General features: G+C 39.0%; 1 protein-coding gene across 2 annotated transcripts in view; it reads right to left on the reverse strand.

The window, feature by feature from the left end:
- The window catches only part of KHDRBS2 (KH RNA binding domain containing, signal transduction associated 2), a 725,702-nt gene that overhangs the window by 292,019 nt on the left and 414,443 nt on the right, over window positions 1-19,240 (reverse strand). The window contains exons 5-6 of one of the 2 annotated variants that reach the window (XM_024122132.3): window positions 15,360-15,487; window positions 9,555-9,753 (exon numbers count right to left, since the gene is read on the reverse strand). In XM_024122132.3, the coding sequence (XP_023977900.1) occupies window positions 9,555-9,753; window positions 15,360-15,487 (327 nt within the window). Of the gene's footprint in view, window positions 1-9,550; window positions 9,754-15,359; window positions 15,488-19,240 lie in introns of both variants that reach the window. The other variant, XM_024122131.3, reaches the window with a different exon arrangement.

Consider the following 19,240-nt stretch of genomic DNA (forward strand, 5'->3'; position numbering starts at 1 on the left):
GTCTGATATGAGAATTGCTACTCCAGCTTTCTTCTGATTTCCATTTGCATGGAATATCGTTTTCCATCCCCTCACTTTCAGTCTGTATGTGTCCCTTGGTCTGAAGTGGGTCTCTTGTAGACAGCATATATACGTGTCTTGTTTTTGTATCCATTCAGCCAGTCGGTGTCTTTTGGTGGGAGCATTTAATTCATTTACATTTAAGGTAATTATCGATATGCATGTTCCTATTACCATTTACTTAATTGTTTTGAGTTTCTTCTTATTGTTCTTTTCCTTCTCTTGTGTTTCTTGCCTAGAGAAGTTCCCTTAGCATTTGTTTTAAAGCTGGTTTGTTGGTGCTGAACTCTCTCAGCTTTTGCTTGTCTGTAAATGTTTTAATTTCTCCATCAAATCTGAATGAGATCCTTGCTGGGTAGAGTAATCTTGGTTGTAGGTTTTTCTCCTTCATCACTGTAAATATGTCCTGCCAATCTCTTCTGGCTTGCAGAGTTCCTGCTGAAAGTTCAGACGTTTAACCTTATGGGGATTCCCTTGTGTGTTATTTGTTGTTTTCCCTTGCTGCTTTTAATATGTTTTCTTTGTATTTAATTTTTGATAGTTTGATTAATATGTGTCTTGGCATGTTTCTCCTTGGATTTATCCTGTATGGGACCTTTGTGCTTCCTGGACTTGATTAACTATTTCCTTTCCCATATCAGGGAAGTTTTCAACTATAATCTCTTCAAATATTTTCTCAGTCCCTTTCTTTTTCTCTTCTTCTTCTGGTACCCTTATAATTCGAATGTTGGTGTGTTTAATGTTGTCCCAGAGGTCTCTGAGACTGTCTGGGTCTCCTTTTTGCAGGCTGCAGGTTCTTAGTTCCCGTCATGTTTGGTGCCTGTCCCCAGTGGCTAAGGTTGGTTCAGTGGGTTGAGTAGGTTTCCTGGTTGAGGGGACTAGTGCCTGTTTTCTGGTGGATGGGGCTGTATCTTGTCTTTCTGGTGTGCAGGTCCACGTCTGGTTGTGTGTTTTGGGGTGTCTGTGGCCCTATTATGATTTTAGGCAGCCTCTCTGCTATTGAATGGGGCTGTGGTCCTGTCTTGCTAGTTGTTTGGCATAGGGTGTCCCGCACTGTAGCTTGCTGGTCATTGAGTGAAGTTGTGTCTTGGTGTTGAGATGGAGATCTCTGGGAGATTTTCGCCGTTTGATATTACATGCAGCTGGGAGGTCTCTTGTGGACCAGTGTCCTGAAGTTGGTTCTCCCACCTCAGAGACACAGCCCTGATGCCTGGCTGGAGCACCAAGAGCCTGTAATCCACACGGCTTGGAATAAAAGGGAGAAAAAAATTGAAAGGAAAGAAAGGAAGAAAGAAAGAATATAAAATTAAGTAGGATAACAAAGTTATTAAAATAAAAAATTATTAAGAAGAAAAATTTAAAAAGTAAAAAAAAAAAAAAAAAAAGGGACGGTCAGAACCCTAGGACAAATGGTGAAAGCAAAGCTATACAGACAGAAGCACACACATACACACTCATAAACGAGAAAAGGGGGGAAATAATAATATATCTTGCTCCCAAAGTCCACCTCCTCAACTTGGGATGATTCGCTGTCTATTCAGGTATTCCACAGATGCAGAGCACTTCAAGTTGATTGTGGAGATTTAATCCGCTGCTTCTGAGGCTACTGGGAGAGACCTCCCCCTCTCCTCTTTGTTGGCACAGCTCCTGGGGTTCAGCTTTGGACTTGGCCCCGCCTCTGCGTGTAGGTCATCCGAGGGCATCTGCTCTTCGCTCAGACAGGACGGGGTTAAAGGAGCAGCTGCTTCGGGGGCTCTGGCTCAGGCCGGGGCGGGGGGATGGAGGGGTACAGATGCGTGGCGAGCCTGCGGCGGCAGAGGCCGGTGTGACGTTGCACCAGCCTTAGGTGCGCCGTGCGTTCTCCCCGGGAAGTTGTCGCTGGATCCCGGGACCCTGGCAGTGGCGGGCTGCACATGCTCCCGGGAGGGGAGGTGTGGAGAGTGACCTGTGCTCGCACACAGGCTTCTTGGTGGTGGCAGCAGCAGCCTTAGCGTCTCATGCCCGTCTCTGGTGTCCGCGCTGATAGCCACGGCTCGCGCCCGTTTCTGGAGCTCCTTTACGCGGCGCGCTTAATGCCCTCTCCTCTCGCACCAGGAAACAAAGAGGGAAGAAAAAGTCTCTTGTCTCTTTGGCAGCTCTGCGCCTGTCTCTGGAGCTCCTTTAAGTGGCGTGCTTAATCCCGTCTCCTCGCGCACCAGGAAGCAAAGAGGGAAGAAAAAGTCTCTTGCCTCTTCGGCTGCTCCAGACTTCTCCCGGACTCCCTCCCGGCTAGCCGTGGTGCACTAACCCCTTCAGGCTGTGTTCACGCCGCCAACCGCAGTCCTCTCCCGGCTTCCGAACGAAGCCCGAGCCTCAGCTCCCAGTCCCCGCCCGTCCCGGCGGGTAAGCAGACAAGCCTCTCGGGCTGGTGAGTGCTGGTCGGCACCGATCCTCTGTGGGAATCTCTCCGCTTTGCCCTCCGCACCCCTGTTGCTGCGCTCTCCTCTGTGGCTCTGAAGCTTCCCCCTCTGCCACCCGCAGTCTCCGCCCGTGAAGGGGCTTCTAGTGTGTAGAAACCTTTCCTCATTCACAGCTCCCTCCCACTGGTGCATGTCCCATCCCTTTTCTTTTGTCTCTGTTTATTCTTTTTTCTTTTGCCCTACCCAGGTGTGTGGGGAGTTTCTTGCCTTTTGGAAGGTCTGAAGTCTTCTGCCAGCATTCAGTGGGTGTTCTATAGGAGCAGTTCTACGTGTAGATGTATTTCTGATGTATCTGTGGAGAGGAAGGTGATCTCCACTTCTTATTCTTCTGCCATCTTCTCTCTCCCATCTTGCCTTTCCCTTTATCATTCCTTTTTGCATGGATCATCCTTCCTCTTCTCTCTACTTCTCAAAATAATACTTATTCATCTTGGTCTGCTGTTATTTTGCTTACCGTCTTAGAGGTTTTTCTAAATACCCATAGTTGTGAAAATAATTATCTCTGCTGGAGAAGGTATAGTCTCTATTTGACACAATATATGCTATGTTGTACCTTCATTCAGTTATTGTTTACATAGAATGTGTATATGTATGGAACTGTGCATGTGTATAACATCTTTCCAACAATATCATAGGTTTAATTTATTTGCTATTACCAAGCACATTACTTAGAACTGCAAACATAAGATAAATGTAAGAAACAGTTTCTGCCTATAGGATGTCTAAATCTTGTAAGTGGGAGAAGATAAGAGTGACAATTAATTATAAGAGTAAGATAAGAGCCCCACACAGCAATTACATATTATATGTTAATTGTTAGACTCTTTGACCCTCCCACTAGATGCCATGCTTTTGAAAGTAGAGGCAGCGTCTCTTTAATCACAGTTTTTATTTTTCCGGCACCTAGTTTCTAGATGTATTGAGTTCTCTATAGTTGTAGATGCTCGTGTAGGGGCTGGGAGATGTCCTAAATATTGCTGAGGGGATTCAAACACTGACTGATGATCTGGATTTAAGGTATGAAGTACAAATGACCTGTATACATGTGTTTGAGTTCTTTGTGAGACAAGTACTATGTCGAATATAAAACTGGGTACAAGCCTCAATCTCCTATAACTGGTTGGTAGTGTTATCATGAGATTAGTTACGGGAACCTAGTATGTATTCAAAAGTTTAACTTTATTTTACATATTATCCACTGATAGAGCTTTCTATTTTGTTGTGTGGGAGCTTTTTAAAAATCTATTCCCCAAATCTACTTCAATCATGATGATGGAGCTGAAAAAAGTAAATGTACTCTTCTTAGCAGAAAGTCAGTGAAGAGAAACTTTAAAATATTTAAAGTCTAGATTAGGACATGTAACGAACTAAACTTCACATTTTTTAAAAGATTCAACTAATGCTAAAGATGGTTTTAAACAGCAGTCTCATTGACGGTGAGCTGTTTCAGGTCGGGCAAGCAGCCACAAGAAGATCTGATCACCTGTAGACAGTCCACGTGGTCAGAGCCTCAGCAGGGAAGGAAGAAAAGTCTGAAGAGTGAATTGTCCCGTAGTGTCATTTATAATAAAGGGAATCTTGTCTAAGTAATTTTATCTGAAAGTTAAGAACCCCTTGATATTTTCACAATCAACTCAGCATGGTGCTGTTATTTTGCTACTGAGACACTTAAAATTTTGTTTTTCTTACCTCTTACAGAGGAATGAATTGTTTAAAATTAGAGCAGAGAGCAGCGGCCCTAGTGTTCATCTGGGTTTGGATGGAGACTTCAAAGACTGCTGTCAGAACTTATCAGCCACATGTCCAACTTTGAATGTACTTATTGGATTGTTTATAGAAAAAATTAAAATACGACAGCTTTTAATAAAATAAGGCATAAGTTTTTAAAAGACAGTATCTACTTTTTCCTGTTACCAACAGTATGTTATTGTACATATATTTAGGATCTCTGTCAAGTTCATAATATTTTTCTCCTTCTCTGGAAACTAATGCCTCTCCATATGGTCCTTGGGGCTGGGTACCTAGGAACCATGCCTATGTTGTATGAATGTCACGCCTACACCACCCACGTCACTGGTAGCTGATGAATCTGTAGATCCCAGATCTGATTTCAAGAGACTCCTGCTCTACAGTCATAGACACCTGGCAAGCCCGAATGAACACAATTCTCCCATCTGGGGATCCAGATTAGGGCTTAGAGATGGCCAGCCAGTCAGTATCTGCAAGTGAGGAGAACTGGACTTGGATGTGTAAACTTGGCAGCACCACGTGCTGAGTCATGTTGATCAGCAAAGCCAAATATCCAGTCTGTATGTTAAAGTGGAATGAAAGCATATGCAAGAAAACCAGAGAGGAAATGTGGGGAGGGATTCCAGTGCCTCGGTTTAGCCATTTCTTAAGGCCTGATGGCATTCCTATTACTGGACTTCATTATGCCTAATACAGGAAATTTTTACATGTTGAGATGTGGGGAAGTCATTCTGGCTTATACATGAGTTAACTTGAATTATATTCTAACTAGAACAGCCTGTTTATGGCCTATCAAACATACATTGTATATCTGTTTTAATTATTAAAGAAAAGGGTGCATTGACCAGAAGTAAAGAATGTCCATGTTAAAAATAAAGACTAAATGCCTCCCTTCCTGGGACGCCCGTGCTGGTCCTCCTTTGATGATAAGACTCCATTCCCAGGTGCCAGGGCCATATTGGCTTGCTGTGTACATGCTGATCTGTTTTTTTGAAAAGTTGAAGGAAAGTATCCCTGACTTGTTTGATGTTCTTTGCTCTGACAATGCATAAAACTATGCTGAAAACCCTGCTTCTCTGGAGCAGTTCCTCAGAGTAATCTGGGAAGCTGGCTTCTGGATTATAGTCCTCAGTTTGGCTCAAATAAAACTCTTTTCTATTCCTGTTATAGATTGTTTATTGATTTTCACTGACAGAGCCCCCGCCACCAGGTTTGTTTGTTTACTTATTTATTTACTGCTAAAAGAAGATGACATAGCTTCTCCTATTTGCAAATAATGATGTCCAATTAATTCATAAAAAGTAGCTAAATGTCTGTGACTTCAATGGGTCCATAGATTATCCCAGGGAGAAATTTAAGAGTATAATACATGATGAAATTTTGTGTAATAGTTATTTCTTTTTGACTGTCTATAATGTTCGGAGTACTTATGCATGCTTATGTTTTAAGTGCTATGGATGCTTATTTCTAACATTCATTGCAGTCTTATGAGGCTGAAATGATTATCGCCATTATACAGAAGAGGAAATCCAAGCTGCAGAGTGTTATAAATTACACAGCTAGTGACACATTTCAAACTGTGGGGTGCTGCTTTCTGTTTCGAAAATCAGGTGGTGTCCACCCAGCAACACAACAGACTTTCCTGAAGGCCAAACTTTCCACCCCTCCATCTGCGTCACTCTGTACTCCTCATTTCAACAAGTTGGCATCTCAGTTTTACCTGGTTGTTCAGTCCAAGGTTCAGTTTAACCTTCGCTTCACAAAAACTTCACAAAATTATCTTTTACTCTTTTCTTTTTTCCCACCTCCTCCATCTATCGCATCATCAAATCCTACTAGATCATTTCCACAGTTCACTCAGAATAGACCTCTTCTTACCCCTCTAAGCCTCGTTTTGTCGATGGGGATGCTGCCAGTCTCCTTATTTCAATTCTTGTGCCCACATCACCACATATTCTGTTCTCTGCAATGTATGCAGAAGAAACCGTTTTAAAAATAAATCTGCTCATGTCACTTTCCTGCCCCAAACTCTTCAATAGCAACATGAATTGGCCTGTCCATCCCTTGACCTCATGTGGTCCCCCTCACACACTCTCTCCAGCCTTGATGTCTTCCTTGCTGATCCCTAAACACTTCAAGCATGTTCCTCCGCAGTGCCTTTCTGCTTCCTGTTTCCTTAACCAGGGATGACTTTGTATAGAGGCAGCCCCTTGGCCTAGACTCTACCTTTAGTTAGACCCTTGCTGGAGCCTCTAGGTCAGAGAGACCTTCCCTAACATCTCTTTTGATGGTGGTGCCCTCCTGCCACCTCCCTCTGAGCCCTTATCTCTACCTGACGTTACTTTATTCATTTCTTTATATAAGTTTGTTTCTGTCTTCTCCCACTAAAATGTAAGCATTATGAAAGTAAATATTTGATCTGTTTTGTTCACAGCTACATCTCTAGAACCATCAGAACAGTGACTGAAATAAGATAGAGGCTCAGTAAAGGATTGAGTGAATGAATTAAAGGGATTGGATACTTTAAATCTAAGTTTTAAAAATCAGGTTTACATGGCTTTGCATTTTCTTTTACTCACAATAAGAACCACACTCCTCTTAAATTTTCCCATTCAGAATATACCCTTTTTCAGAATATACCCATACTTCCATAAACTCTTTATTCCTTTGTAGCTTACTGTTTTTTGCCTTGCAGTCCTTGATCTATTCATTACAAATTGGAATGCATGTGAAAGATTACAATGTTTTTGGAGCTACATGAGTAAACTACAATGTTTTTCCAATCTTGTTCTCTTTCACTGTGCCCTATAAGCCCTGTAAATTCTTTGATAAATAACAATGTTGACCGCTATTTCTCTCTCTCTCTTTTAATTTTTGAAATAAAGATTTACTGTTTAGGCTTCTGTTTGGAAGACAAATACACCATAGTGGCAAAGCACATAAGATGGTAGACCTAGTTCATCAGAGATAAAAAACAAAAAGAAAAACAAAAAACAATACCACCTTCCCTGTTGTGGATTATTCATTCATTCATTTAACAAGCACTTATTTCCTACACAGTACGTCTCACGGAAGAGATGGTAGAACCAGGACCAGGGTCTGTGTTATCAGATCTGTGGCCTTGTTCAGAGGGTAGAATGTGTTTTCTGCTGCAGATGTTGCAATTTTCAGACTAAGATTTTAAATACTCATACCTGATGTTGCACAAGATACGTGAGATGAACACATTTCCCCTTTTCCCACAAAAATGGATTTTTAAACTTAATTTTTTTTTTTTTTACCAAACGGGAATAAACTTTTATTAAACATATACAATACCAGGGTCACAAAAGGGGAGTTAGCACTGAAATATAAACTAGAAGCGTGAAACCAAACTCACGTGTGGTTCAGAAATTATCGACTGGAGATTTTACAAGGGAGGAGAAAGGATTTTTTTGCATGAGACTTGAAAAATGTAGATAGGAGCAAATACACAAATGCATGAAGTTAAAATAGGCCATTTCCGTGTTTTTACGACTTGTTCTATCCTGAGATTCCGTCGCTCAAGTTTTCCATATTTGATAAAAAGCGACACGCCCTGGTCACAACCGGCCTATCCTCTCGTGGACCCTAACCTTGGTCTTGGAACTTACCGCCTCACTGCTGAGCATTTTACAGAGGCCATGATTTTCAGATACACAGACGTGCGTACGAAGTAGACGCGAACAGCATCAGCCTTTCAGGTTTACTAGCAGCTTTGAGGTTTCGGCTCAGAATGTGAATTTTTCGCGACGCTAAGCACACGTTGGGGACCGCCCGGCGGACCGAGTTTTGTCGATTCCTCGCTGGGCTCGGCCCTGGAGCCAACGAGTCGGGAAGCGGCAAGGCTTCTCGGCCGTCCTTCGGGGGCCGCCGCGCACCGCCCGCCTGGGAACCTGGGCCGCCGAGCACGGGCCTGGAAGGCCGGAGGGACGGCCGGTCGGCCGGCGTCCGCGGGGCGCGCTGGGCCCGGGTGGAGGCCCCAACTACCTGAGGATGTTGTGCGCCAACATGCTCCGGTTCTGGTTGCTCGAGCGCACCACCGCCACCCGCAGCGGCGACGACGGCATGGCGGCTACCGCACGGTCTGCGACTCCCGCTTCCGGACTCTCACCCAGCCGCGCCGCTTCCGCGCGAGCAAGATTAAACTTAGTATTTTTTCTTCACTCTTACAGATATTAGTGTTTCATATTTAATCAGTAGCATTCCTAAAAACTAACATGCTTTAAGCATTAATGTGTTCTTAGTGACACCTATCAACCATTTTCACTTTGTTTTAAGATTACATTTTGCTTGGTTATTAACCAATCCATAAAACATTTATATGTTTTGAATGCACAGAATGTGACAGTAACTGTCCTTGAAGAGTTTATATTAGTAATCATTCACAGAGGACATTTGAGAGGACAGCATGTCTATGGATGGTTGAATGAAACAAACACCTAGATTAGGGGACGGGCACCCTGGAGAGGTTAAAGGCAAAATGAATCTGTTTCATAGGAAAAATGATCTGGCTTGCATCGATTCAACTGAACATTTAGAGTGGACTTATTATGGTTATACAAGTGAATAAAATACTGCCCCTTTTTACAATTTTCACAATCTAGTAGGAGAAATGGATACAGGGACTAGAATATATGACCAGTGGAAAGCTAACAACCTGGATGAAAGAGGTCAAAGGGAGTATAATGTGGTACAGAGGACTGGGAAGGGAGGAGGTGCTTAGAGACACTGCACTTCTTCTGTTCATTCTATATTTTTTGAGTTCTGAATTCTTACCTGCCAATTCCATATCTTTTATATAGTGAGAGAGTAGGATATTTAAATGAAAAACCAACCACATGGTCTTAAATTATTAACAGTTTATAATATAATCACATTATATTTGTCAAATACTTCTGAGTTATGTTAATCTTTATCATGTCCCAGGATAATCTTCTAAATACATGACTATTCACATTATGTTCATAATTATTTCCCTTTTGAAATTGATTGAGTCTTCTAAAGATAAGAAAACCTCAGGATAGTTTGTTTCTTAAAATCTAAGCTATTTAACTGATACTAACAACAATGATGGCACCTGTACAATGAAAGCTTCTCTCAAAATGCCCTCAATTAAATGCACTGCTAAATTCTGTTGCAAATGACATTTGTTTTCTGCAACAAACATTATCTGCTATATTCGTGGTATATGAATGTCTTTGAAGTTTAGCTTATTCCCCAACAAACTTAACTCCTCCTAATAACTGATTTCTCAAGAGTACTTACATACTCTTCATACCCCTCGTGGGCTGGAGGAGGGGGTGCCCTGTATCCTGGCACAGTGGGTGATCCCCGTGCTCGAGGGGTAGGGACGCCTCTCGCTACAGGGGGCACTGGAAGAGCACCACGGGTCACAGTGGTCCCTCGAGGGGTGAGAACGCCTCGTCCAGGTGGTGGGAGAGGAGGAATGGCACCCCCACGGCCCCTAGGAGAAACAGGTCACATACAGATGAGAAACAAGTAATGAGAGCAGGCAAAGCTCTCATCTTATAGCCTCTATACAATGGGAAGAAAACCACATTTATTTCTGCATGTCTGAGTGTTGTGAGTGTGTGTGTTTAATGGAGAATCTTTAGGATATAAAGCATTTTGACCTCCACAGAATAAGTTTTGTAAATATTGGTTATGACTTAGTTATCATAAAAACCATGTAAAATAATTTGATATTTTCTTTTATAGCACTAAAAATTCAAAGCAAAGCAAACAAAAATCAACCCACTCTGATTTTTATTCCAAATTTACCAAAAAAGTCTCAAATGAGAGCAGTGTCTAGTACATTACTCACAGTACCATCCATAGCTGCTAATTGTCAATGTCTCCTTCATGCTGGAGGTTATTGACAGTGATGGGCAATTCTGTCACTTACAAAAAAATAATCTGTCTGCACTTCGATAAAATGTGGAACTCTAACCATCATGATATCATTCTGCTTATTATAGTAGCTTAAGTTTGAGGTCATTGTCACTGATTTATCATTATGCGTGTAACCCCCTGAACTGGTACAGTCCCTGATATAATTTATTTCCTATGGTAACTATGGTGCTAGTGAAATACATGAGGGCTCTGCAATAAAAATAACACACTGAGTACTTGGTACTGCAGTGCTTGACAGAAAAGTAACTTGTACTAAAAGTGTAAGATCAAATGGTTGCAGTAAACTCTTATGGTATTCTGAGGCCTTTGGAAAGGTTGAGTTTTGGGGCAAAAGCATGGTTATTTCACTTTTTATTATGTCTGAAAGTTTGGCCTCTAGAAAGCACTGCTTTCAGCAAGAACGCTAAAGCTTTGGGGGAAATAATGATCACGGGATGTGAACCATCACACTGTTTGGCTGTACCCACAGATGGGGTTGTAGGTTATGCTTTCTGCTATGAGGAGCTGGCTCTTGCAGAAAATGAGCTTGACGAGTGAACAATAAGAATGCTGGTAAAGCTTTTAAAAATTTTAAATAGATTATAGAGCTGATGAATAGAGAAATTATAAGAGAACTTACTGTGAGTCTAACGTACAGAGAATGCTCTCCTGCACTGGGAGACCCTAGAAGGCCCAGTGCCCACTTCAAGCATAATATAACTGAGACTACAATATTCTACATTAGCATGATAATATAAAAGCTGATCTATAAGATGGATATAAAGAGTAAGTTTACCTTCACTGGACCTCCAAGCACCTTATATACAGGGGCATACAGCCAGGTTTGCCCAGAATAGTTCAGAATTATAACTGTTGTCCTAGTTTAGCATTTTAATACTTTCAAAAGTGTCCCTGTGTGGGTGGTAAATTATATGTCACCTTACTTTAAACTATATTCCCAAGTTATATCTATACCACTGAATAATCACAGGTAAGTGTTATAACTCCCTGAGCCTAAGGTAGATTATTTTTCTAATGGGTAAAATAAGATTTCTGAATCTGTAGCAATTCTCCTGCTTTAAAATTATATGATGCTCAAATCAAATCTAATTTCTCATCCCATTCCTTCATCAACTGTCTCCCAGACAGAGCCCTTGAAAATCTGTCTCTTGAATCTGACTCATTACCTCCTACACATTACATCCCTTCCCTGGAATATTAACCCTATATCTCTCTTCAACTCAAGTCCTCAGTTGAATTCAAGATTCACATCACCTATTTAGAACGTAGTGTCCCTGGCTGAATCCACACTACAATGTTCTTTCCTTTATTTTTCTGACTTCTTGAAAGTTTTCTATCCTTAATTCTTCACCTCCTGCTCATTCCTGAATCAAATGCAATCTAGTTATTGCTTTTTCCTCTTTATTGAAAATACTCTTGACTGGTATCACCAGAAGCCTACTGGTTTCTAAGTCCAGTCCCCATTCCACTGTAACTGTTATATTTATCACTATGGGTTACTATCTGGAAAATGCCTTCTTTGAACTTTTATGACTCTGCTTTTCTCCATATTTCTTCCTCCCTCCTTTATATTCTTCAGGCTCATTCACTGACATCTACTCCTGGGCCCACCTTGGAATGTGGCTATCCCCATTTTCTTCCCCCCACCCTCCTTCTGTGCCTCACGGTGCACCCCTGAAGTCTCTAACTCTGACGGCTGTTATCTCTTTCCTTCCTACCACACACCATACCCTGGATCATGTCTCCTTAACTGGTCTGCATGTTAGAGTCACCTAAAGACTTTTGAAAACCTCCAGACTCCAGACCATACCCCAGGCCGATTAAGTCACAGTCTCTAGCAGCAGCGAGCTTTCAGTGATTCCAATGTGCAGACCAGTTTGGGAACCACTGCCTTACATGTGTCATCTAACTTAAAAATCTTGACAACCTTGTCATGTAGCCATTTCTAAGTTATTTTAAAGGTTGAGAACCAAGTCACGGAAAGTACAAGTCACCTTCCCAAGGTCACACTGGCAATCCATAGACCTAGGATTAATTATATTCTTCATTAAATTTGCTCCTTCACCTAATTTTAGTGAATGATGTCATTAATCTCTAACCAGGGCAGACATCAGAGATTTTAGTGGATGATGTCATTAATCTCTAACCAGTGTCTAGGACCACTCTCTTGTCTCCAACATCTAATTGGGCACTAATTTGTATAAATTCTAATTTCTAATCTAGTCCTTTATCTCTCTAACATTCCAAGTGGTATTCATTTCTGTGTTGGATAATGAACTTGTATTCTCCCTGGCTTCCTTGCCACACACCTCTCTGTCTTTCTCGCTTTGCTCTAATTCTTCTCTATCACTCACAGTGGTGACTGAGTAGTCTTTCTTGGAAACAAATATGATTAGTCTCCTCTTTAACAAGCTCCATTAGATTCTATCTATGTATTAGTTCTCATTATAGTAAACAAAACCTTCAAAATTTGCCTCAAATGTTTTATTTTCCACTGTTCACTCTCATTCAACATGTAGCAGTGATGTGTGTGAAGATCTTAATTCTTCAATTATGTAATATAAATTATTATAAAATATAGATGTAATGCTTTGTTTTCTGGTATGCATTATTATTGGAAAATTAGATAGTTTTCTTAGATATGCTTGTTGAAACATAAATTCCTTTAATTAAAAAAATTTTCAACAAATTAAAGTTTTAAAAATATACCAGGTACCGTTCTTTTTGATTTAAGGGTAAATGAATAACTTTAAAAAGTCACAATTTCATAAATATGCACAAATCAGCATCCATTAACCCATGTGTTCAAGAACTTTCTGATCAATATGATCTTCTGTTTTGTGAAGCTATTTTCTTATTCTTATTTAATTGCAGATACATTTCATCAAGTGGTTTGAAACAGAAGACAACAGAGTTCTGCTACATTTACTTTTATTAATGTTAATACATTAATTACATCAAGATAGCATTGAAAGTGAGGTTTAATTTTCAATATTAATTTTCTTTTTTTAACATATGCAATATCAGGTTGTATGATATATGGAATGTTATAAAACAAAACATTGCTTTTTATTTAAATGTTAAAAAGCAAAACAAATTTTTCTTCTAAGATATTTAAAAATCTAGATCATAATGCACTCTTCTTTATTAAATAATTAAAGAGATTAATATTTTACATCAAAACTTCACTGAAATTGAAATCTTATATGGTCCACTCAAAAATAACAAATGTATTATTACCTTAAAGAACACCAATAACAAAACAAAGTCTTTTAATATGATGATTTTGCAACCTCAAAAGCAGGTTAATGCATTATTTTTTTAATGGTCCCTATTCCAAGGAATATAGAATGGAAAAATACTTGTTGCCTCTATAGTCATTCAATACATACTTAGTTTACACCATATAAAACTGCCAAAATTATCATTTTTTGAACTACAAAAGTGACAATTTCATTATTAAAACCCTATGATTTAATCAATTTAAGATTGCCTGCAATGATGTGATTTCACAACCCACCATGATGAAGTTAATATAAAGGCTTTGTAAAAGGCTGATTCCATTTTTAAAAGTCCATAAAAAATGTTATGTCACATTAATTTTTAGCAATAAACTAATGTTCCTAGGTAGCATTAGAAAGCTCATATAAAAAATTTTTTTTAAGAAAAAATGTGAAAATAATCACCCAGGGCTTCCCTGGTGGCACAGTGGTTGAGAATCCGCCTGCTGATGCAGGGGACACGGATTTGTGCCCGGTTCGGGGAAGATCCCACATGCCGCGGAGAGGCTGGGCCCGTGAGTCATGGCCACTGAGCCTGTGCGTCCGGAGCCTGTGCTCCGCAACGGGAGAGGCCACAACAGTGAGAGGCCCGCGTACCACAAAAATAATAATAATAATAATAATAATCACTGAAACATTTTCAGAAGTTTTTCCTTTAATCAAAGTAATTTCTATAATTGCCACATTTTACCTTTGGTCAATTATTTCCTTAATATTTTATTTGGAAATTGATCATTCTTAACTTCTTTTCTGATAGTGTAAAATTTTTTGAGGTGTCTGTGACTTAAATGTTAAAAACAGTTGTGTTTTGAAAGGTGGTGAAAATATTTGGAGAGTAATTTTAAAAATAAATTGAATCAGCAAAGTATCTTAGAATCTCTTAAGATGGTTTCTATGCAATATATGAAATAGTATTCTAAATCTAAGCCGTTTAGAGATTTGAAGTCCAACTATAACAGGATAAAGAGAATGACAGAATTACACAGTCTGTGTGTGAAAGCTATGAGTATTTTTCACTTTACCTCTTTTCAAAACAATGCTTTCTGTTGAAAGCTTGGCAAATGTAGAATCCTACAAAACAAATTCTGTTGCAGAAAAATTCCAATTTCTTTGCAAAGTGAACAATATCAAATAAAATCTTCTCTGATGACATTGCAGAGTCAAATATAACTAAGCTTTAAATATTCTTACCATCAGCCATGTAAGAAATGTACTTCTGGCTTTCTGGACTGGAGGTGTATATATATATATATATATATATATAATGTGTGTGTGTATATATATAATACACACCCATATAATATATATATAATCTACTTATCTATCTAAATATCTATATATCTATCTACCTACCTATATCTATCATTATCCTCATCTATCTGTCTACCTATCTGGCAAGAGTGTATCAATTCATCGGCCATTTAAGGCATAGATAATATTTGTAATTTTCTCTTCATTCAAGGTCATCCTGGTTCAAAGATGCATATGATTGAATCATCTGCATGCCCTAATCCTGGGGACAAAACCAAAAAGTAGAAACTCTTAGGTTTGCTCCTCTTATTTTCTTAGGAAGTTGTTAAGAGCTCAAACTCTGAATTCTAGAGTCAGACTGCCTTTGTGTCCTCAGGCATATTGCTTACATCTTTATCAGTTGCTCACCTGTAAATAATGCTTAACCCTACTATGGAGGATTTGATGAGTTAACAATTTATATAAAGCTCTTACGAGCTATGTAAGCATCTGTTGTTATTGCTTTTGTGGTGGTGGTGGTTATTGTTGTTGTTTATTCCTAGCTGTGATCATGACACAGAACAGGCCAGCAAAGTATTGCTATCCTTATTGGTTGTTAATTTATTTAAAGTAAGAACAAATGTACCTTGAAGGAGTTGTGGGAGCTATTCTGATCCCTCTGCCTCTAATACCTCTGCCACGACCAGAGTCCTCTGAGCCATTTAAGTAAGATAATTCACGTAGTTGTTCCTGACGAATTTCATCATTGTAGTCCTAGAAGAAAAAACATGACCTGATGAGCTAAAATGGAGCATGGAGTTCTTAGAACTGAACAAACACACTAAGAAAGGAAATTTTTCACTTATTTTCTGGTATACAAAAATCTAAAATGAGGTAAAAGTAAATATACTTTAAGTTCCTAGTTTTATACAGAGAAACTGAAGTTGCTTCTTTTACCAAGGAAGTACTCAGCAGGAAGTCAGATGAGATTTGCTGGGATATCACTTTACATGTTAGCTAGAAAAGGAAAGATATCAATATAGAACAAGATCTTGGAAGGTACCAAGGTCATGGTTGCTAATAAGCGGATTACTGAAAAACAACTTTACTGGTATAAGTATGTGTAGATTGTTCATGACTGCATAATACTCAAATAGTCCCTGATGCATAAACTGAAAAGGAGCAATCCCAAGGACCAAAGTAGATACTGTGTTAAAATAATTAAAAAGTGTGAGTAAATATCAGTTTCAGACAACTGGGAAGCTATGCAATCCAACTAAAAAACTTGAGGGGCAATGTTTAAAAATAAATAATTTTCTATGTGTTCTAGCATTGAGCTAATGGAGAATGACAGCCATAGCAGAAGGCAAACTTCACAGTAACAGCCAGAGATTTGGTCAAAGTCAAATAGATGATCTCTATCCTTCATCAGTGGAAATGTATCAGTCATTTCAATAGGACAAAAGAGTGGATCTGAGTCACTGAAGATGAATGCTATATTCAAAAAACAAGTGTCAGTCTTACCTGTTTCTCTTTTTACTGACACACACGTGAATGCACACACACACACCCTGGTAAACAGTACAAAACTGAGTAATTGGTATTTTTGCCTAATGGGCAATCCAAGTAAATTCTTTTTCAGTAAAGATGTGTTTATGTGAAAGCCATGAGCTGTCTAGGAGTTGAGACGAGAAATATTTGTAGAAATATCTGGGTTAACATAAATGATGTCTGAGGTGTGGTAGTGGACACTTGAGCCAGGTTAGCTCTGTACTTGTGAGTTATAGTAACAACACATGGAAACTGTGCACTCACCTGCACAGCCCGGTTTAGAAGATGGAGGGGATGCATTCATCCTACAAGCATTTCTAAAGCACAGTTTACCTCATGGTCCAAAAACTGCCTTGTTGACAAGCAAAAGTACTAGTCACTCCAACGCACTTACTTTTTATTTTTAGCATGTTGCTTTCACATTTATACTGTTCAGCACCTGATTATAGTGGTAATGGGCTCAAGACAGTTGATTGACAGAAGAGCTATAGTAGAAAATGATAGTTTTTAACAATTACTCAATTTATACCTCTTAATTTTCACATTCAAGCAACAACCAAACTGAAGAATAAGCATGTCTACCATTTTATTAGGTACAGGGAATGTGATGAATTGCTGCTTTTTTTTTTTTTTTTCGGTACGCGGGCCTCTCACTGTTGTGGCCTCTCCCATTGTGGAGCACAGGCTCCGGACGCGCAGGCTCAGCGGCCATGGCTCACGGGCCCAGCCGCTCCGCGGCATGTGGGATCTTCCCAGACCGGGGCACGAACCTGTGTCCCCTGCATCGGCAGGCAGACTCTCAACCACTGCACCACCAGGGAAGCCCTGAATTGCCACTTCTGACTGAACTGAGCAGCCACCATGAAAATGAAAAATTAATTCCATAATTTTCCCATGTAATATTCCTAATTTGAAGGCAGATCTTTGCAGCTTCTTATCTAAGAAAAATCCATGGACTCCCAAAGGTCTTTATGAATTTTAAAAAGAGATAGATTTTCATTTTTGGCAACATTGAGGGTTGAGATAAAAATTAACAAATAACAGATAAATTCATACATGTAAAATTTACTTTAGAGAATATCTTTATGCCAGAATTAGAAACTATATTATTGTGGATATTAACATGAATATTTGACACTACAGGTTTAGTTCTTACTGTAAGCAAAACACTACTGTTAGTATATAATCAAGTTTCTTATGAGCTCAGCTAGATATACTCTGTTTTAAGAATTGGATCATCTTCCAGGGTTGTGGTGGTGAAGTGAATGCAGAACTCTAAATACACATGTAACTGACTTAGAATATGAGTTGTTCTGTTCTGAAATCATATTGCTCCCAAGGCCATGGTACACAAGAGCAACTCCTAGTCAATGACCAAATGTGGTTGAAATGCTAAAATAGGTCCATTCTTGGGAGTCACAGTTCTCCTCTGCCTGTGCCTCAAGGATTCCTAGACAGCTGGGATGAATTTCCCTTTAATACCATTGCTTATGGGCTGTCTATGACCTCTTTCCTTTGGGTCAGATATTCTAGTGTGAGGGCTCTCCAGTCTTCCTTGGCTCCCTCCTTATTTTATTTATTTATTTATTTATTTAGTTTTTTATCACAAGATCATTTTTCCTAATGAACTCCTTACATGTTTAATCTCAACTAATCCTGATTCTGGGAGGACCCAAACTAACACACAGAATGTTGACAAAATCAAGTTCCTAAAATTACAAGATGAGAGCTTTTGTAAATCCATTGCTGTTAATGCTGGTGGAACCTATTCTGTTCAACATACCTTATACTCTGATTAATTGGAGTATTTGCCATTCTCTTACTTTAAAATGGTTACATACAGATTAAACATGGAACTGATTACTGACTAGAAAAAAGGGTAGTAATCAATGTTTATTTTAAGAAAGTAAATTGTATGTTGCCCAATTTTCTAAATCACTTCACTTAATAAAAATGTATGAAAGAGTCAGGCATAGAGTGAACAAACACAAGGCATGTTTTGGGCTTTGGTTGACATTGTGGAAAGAGGGAGAAGGCTGGTTGGTGTGTGCATGTGTGTGGTGAAGTGAGAGAGAGAAAGAGAGGATGGGCAACCACAAGCTGTTCAAGAGTGCCTTAGTGGAAGTTATACTGTATGACTTGGGAAGGTAGGAATAAAAGAATTTTTAAATGCAGAAATGGCTAGAAGTATAATGACACGATTAACCAAAGAAAGAAAGGAATGAAAAATTTAGAGGTAGAGAACATATATTTTGTTTTGATAATCTTAAGTTTAAAATGCCAAGGAGACATTAAAGTTTATCTTAGAAATTCAGATCTGGGTCAGGGGAGTAAATCTGAATGTCATTTTCACACACTTGTGATAAATGAAACATGGAGATTGCCTAAGAGAATAGTAAAATAATGTAGTGACAAACATTTTCTAATCTTACTTCATACTTTTAATGCAAATTTATATCACTGAAGAAAATCAGTTGACTTATTACAATATTATGATCATTAAATGACCAGGTCTTTAATAAACTCAAGTTTTTCTAATTAAACAACTAAAATATATATACCACTGTATTTATAGTAATGAAGCATCTAGCTGTCTCAAATAAATACAAAAGAATTGTAAATGCCCAAATGTAGAGATACTGAAACTCTAAGTATTCTCTAGACTGAATATGTCCTGTGTATTATTTTTATGATATAAATATAATTTTCTAAGCCCCCAAATCTTTAATTGTATATTATATGCTTATATCCAGCTCTTCATTAAGCACAGATCAAACTTTGAATTAATCTTTCATCACTAGGACATGAGTCCAGATGAAACTAGAACATCCTGTTGAACATTTAATTGTGGCATATGTTGCTGATGCTTCAGTTACATAGAATCTTAAAAATACTCATAAACAAAATATTCCAAGATTGCCTTGTAAATGTGATCTTATTAGAAATATACTACAGCCTGAGTTGGAGACTAGATGG

Source organism: Physeter macrocephalus, chromosome 18, assembly GCF_002837175.3.
Source record: "Physeter macrocephalus isolate SW-GA chromosome 18, ASM283717v5, whole genome shotgun sequence".
NCBI lineage: Eukaryota > Metazoa > Chordata > Mammalia > Artiodactyla > Physeteridae > Physeter > Physeter macrocephalus.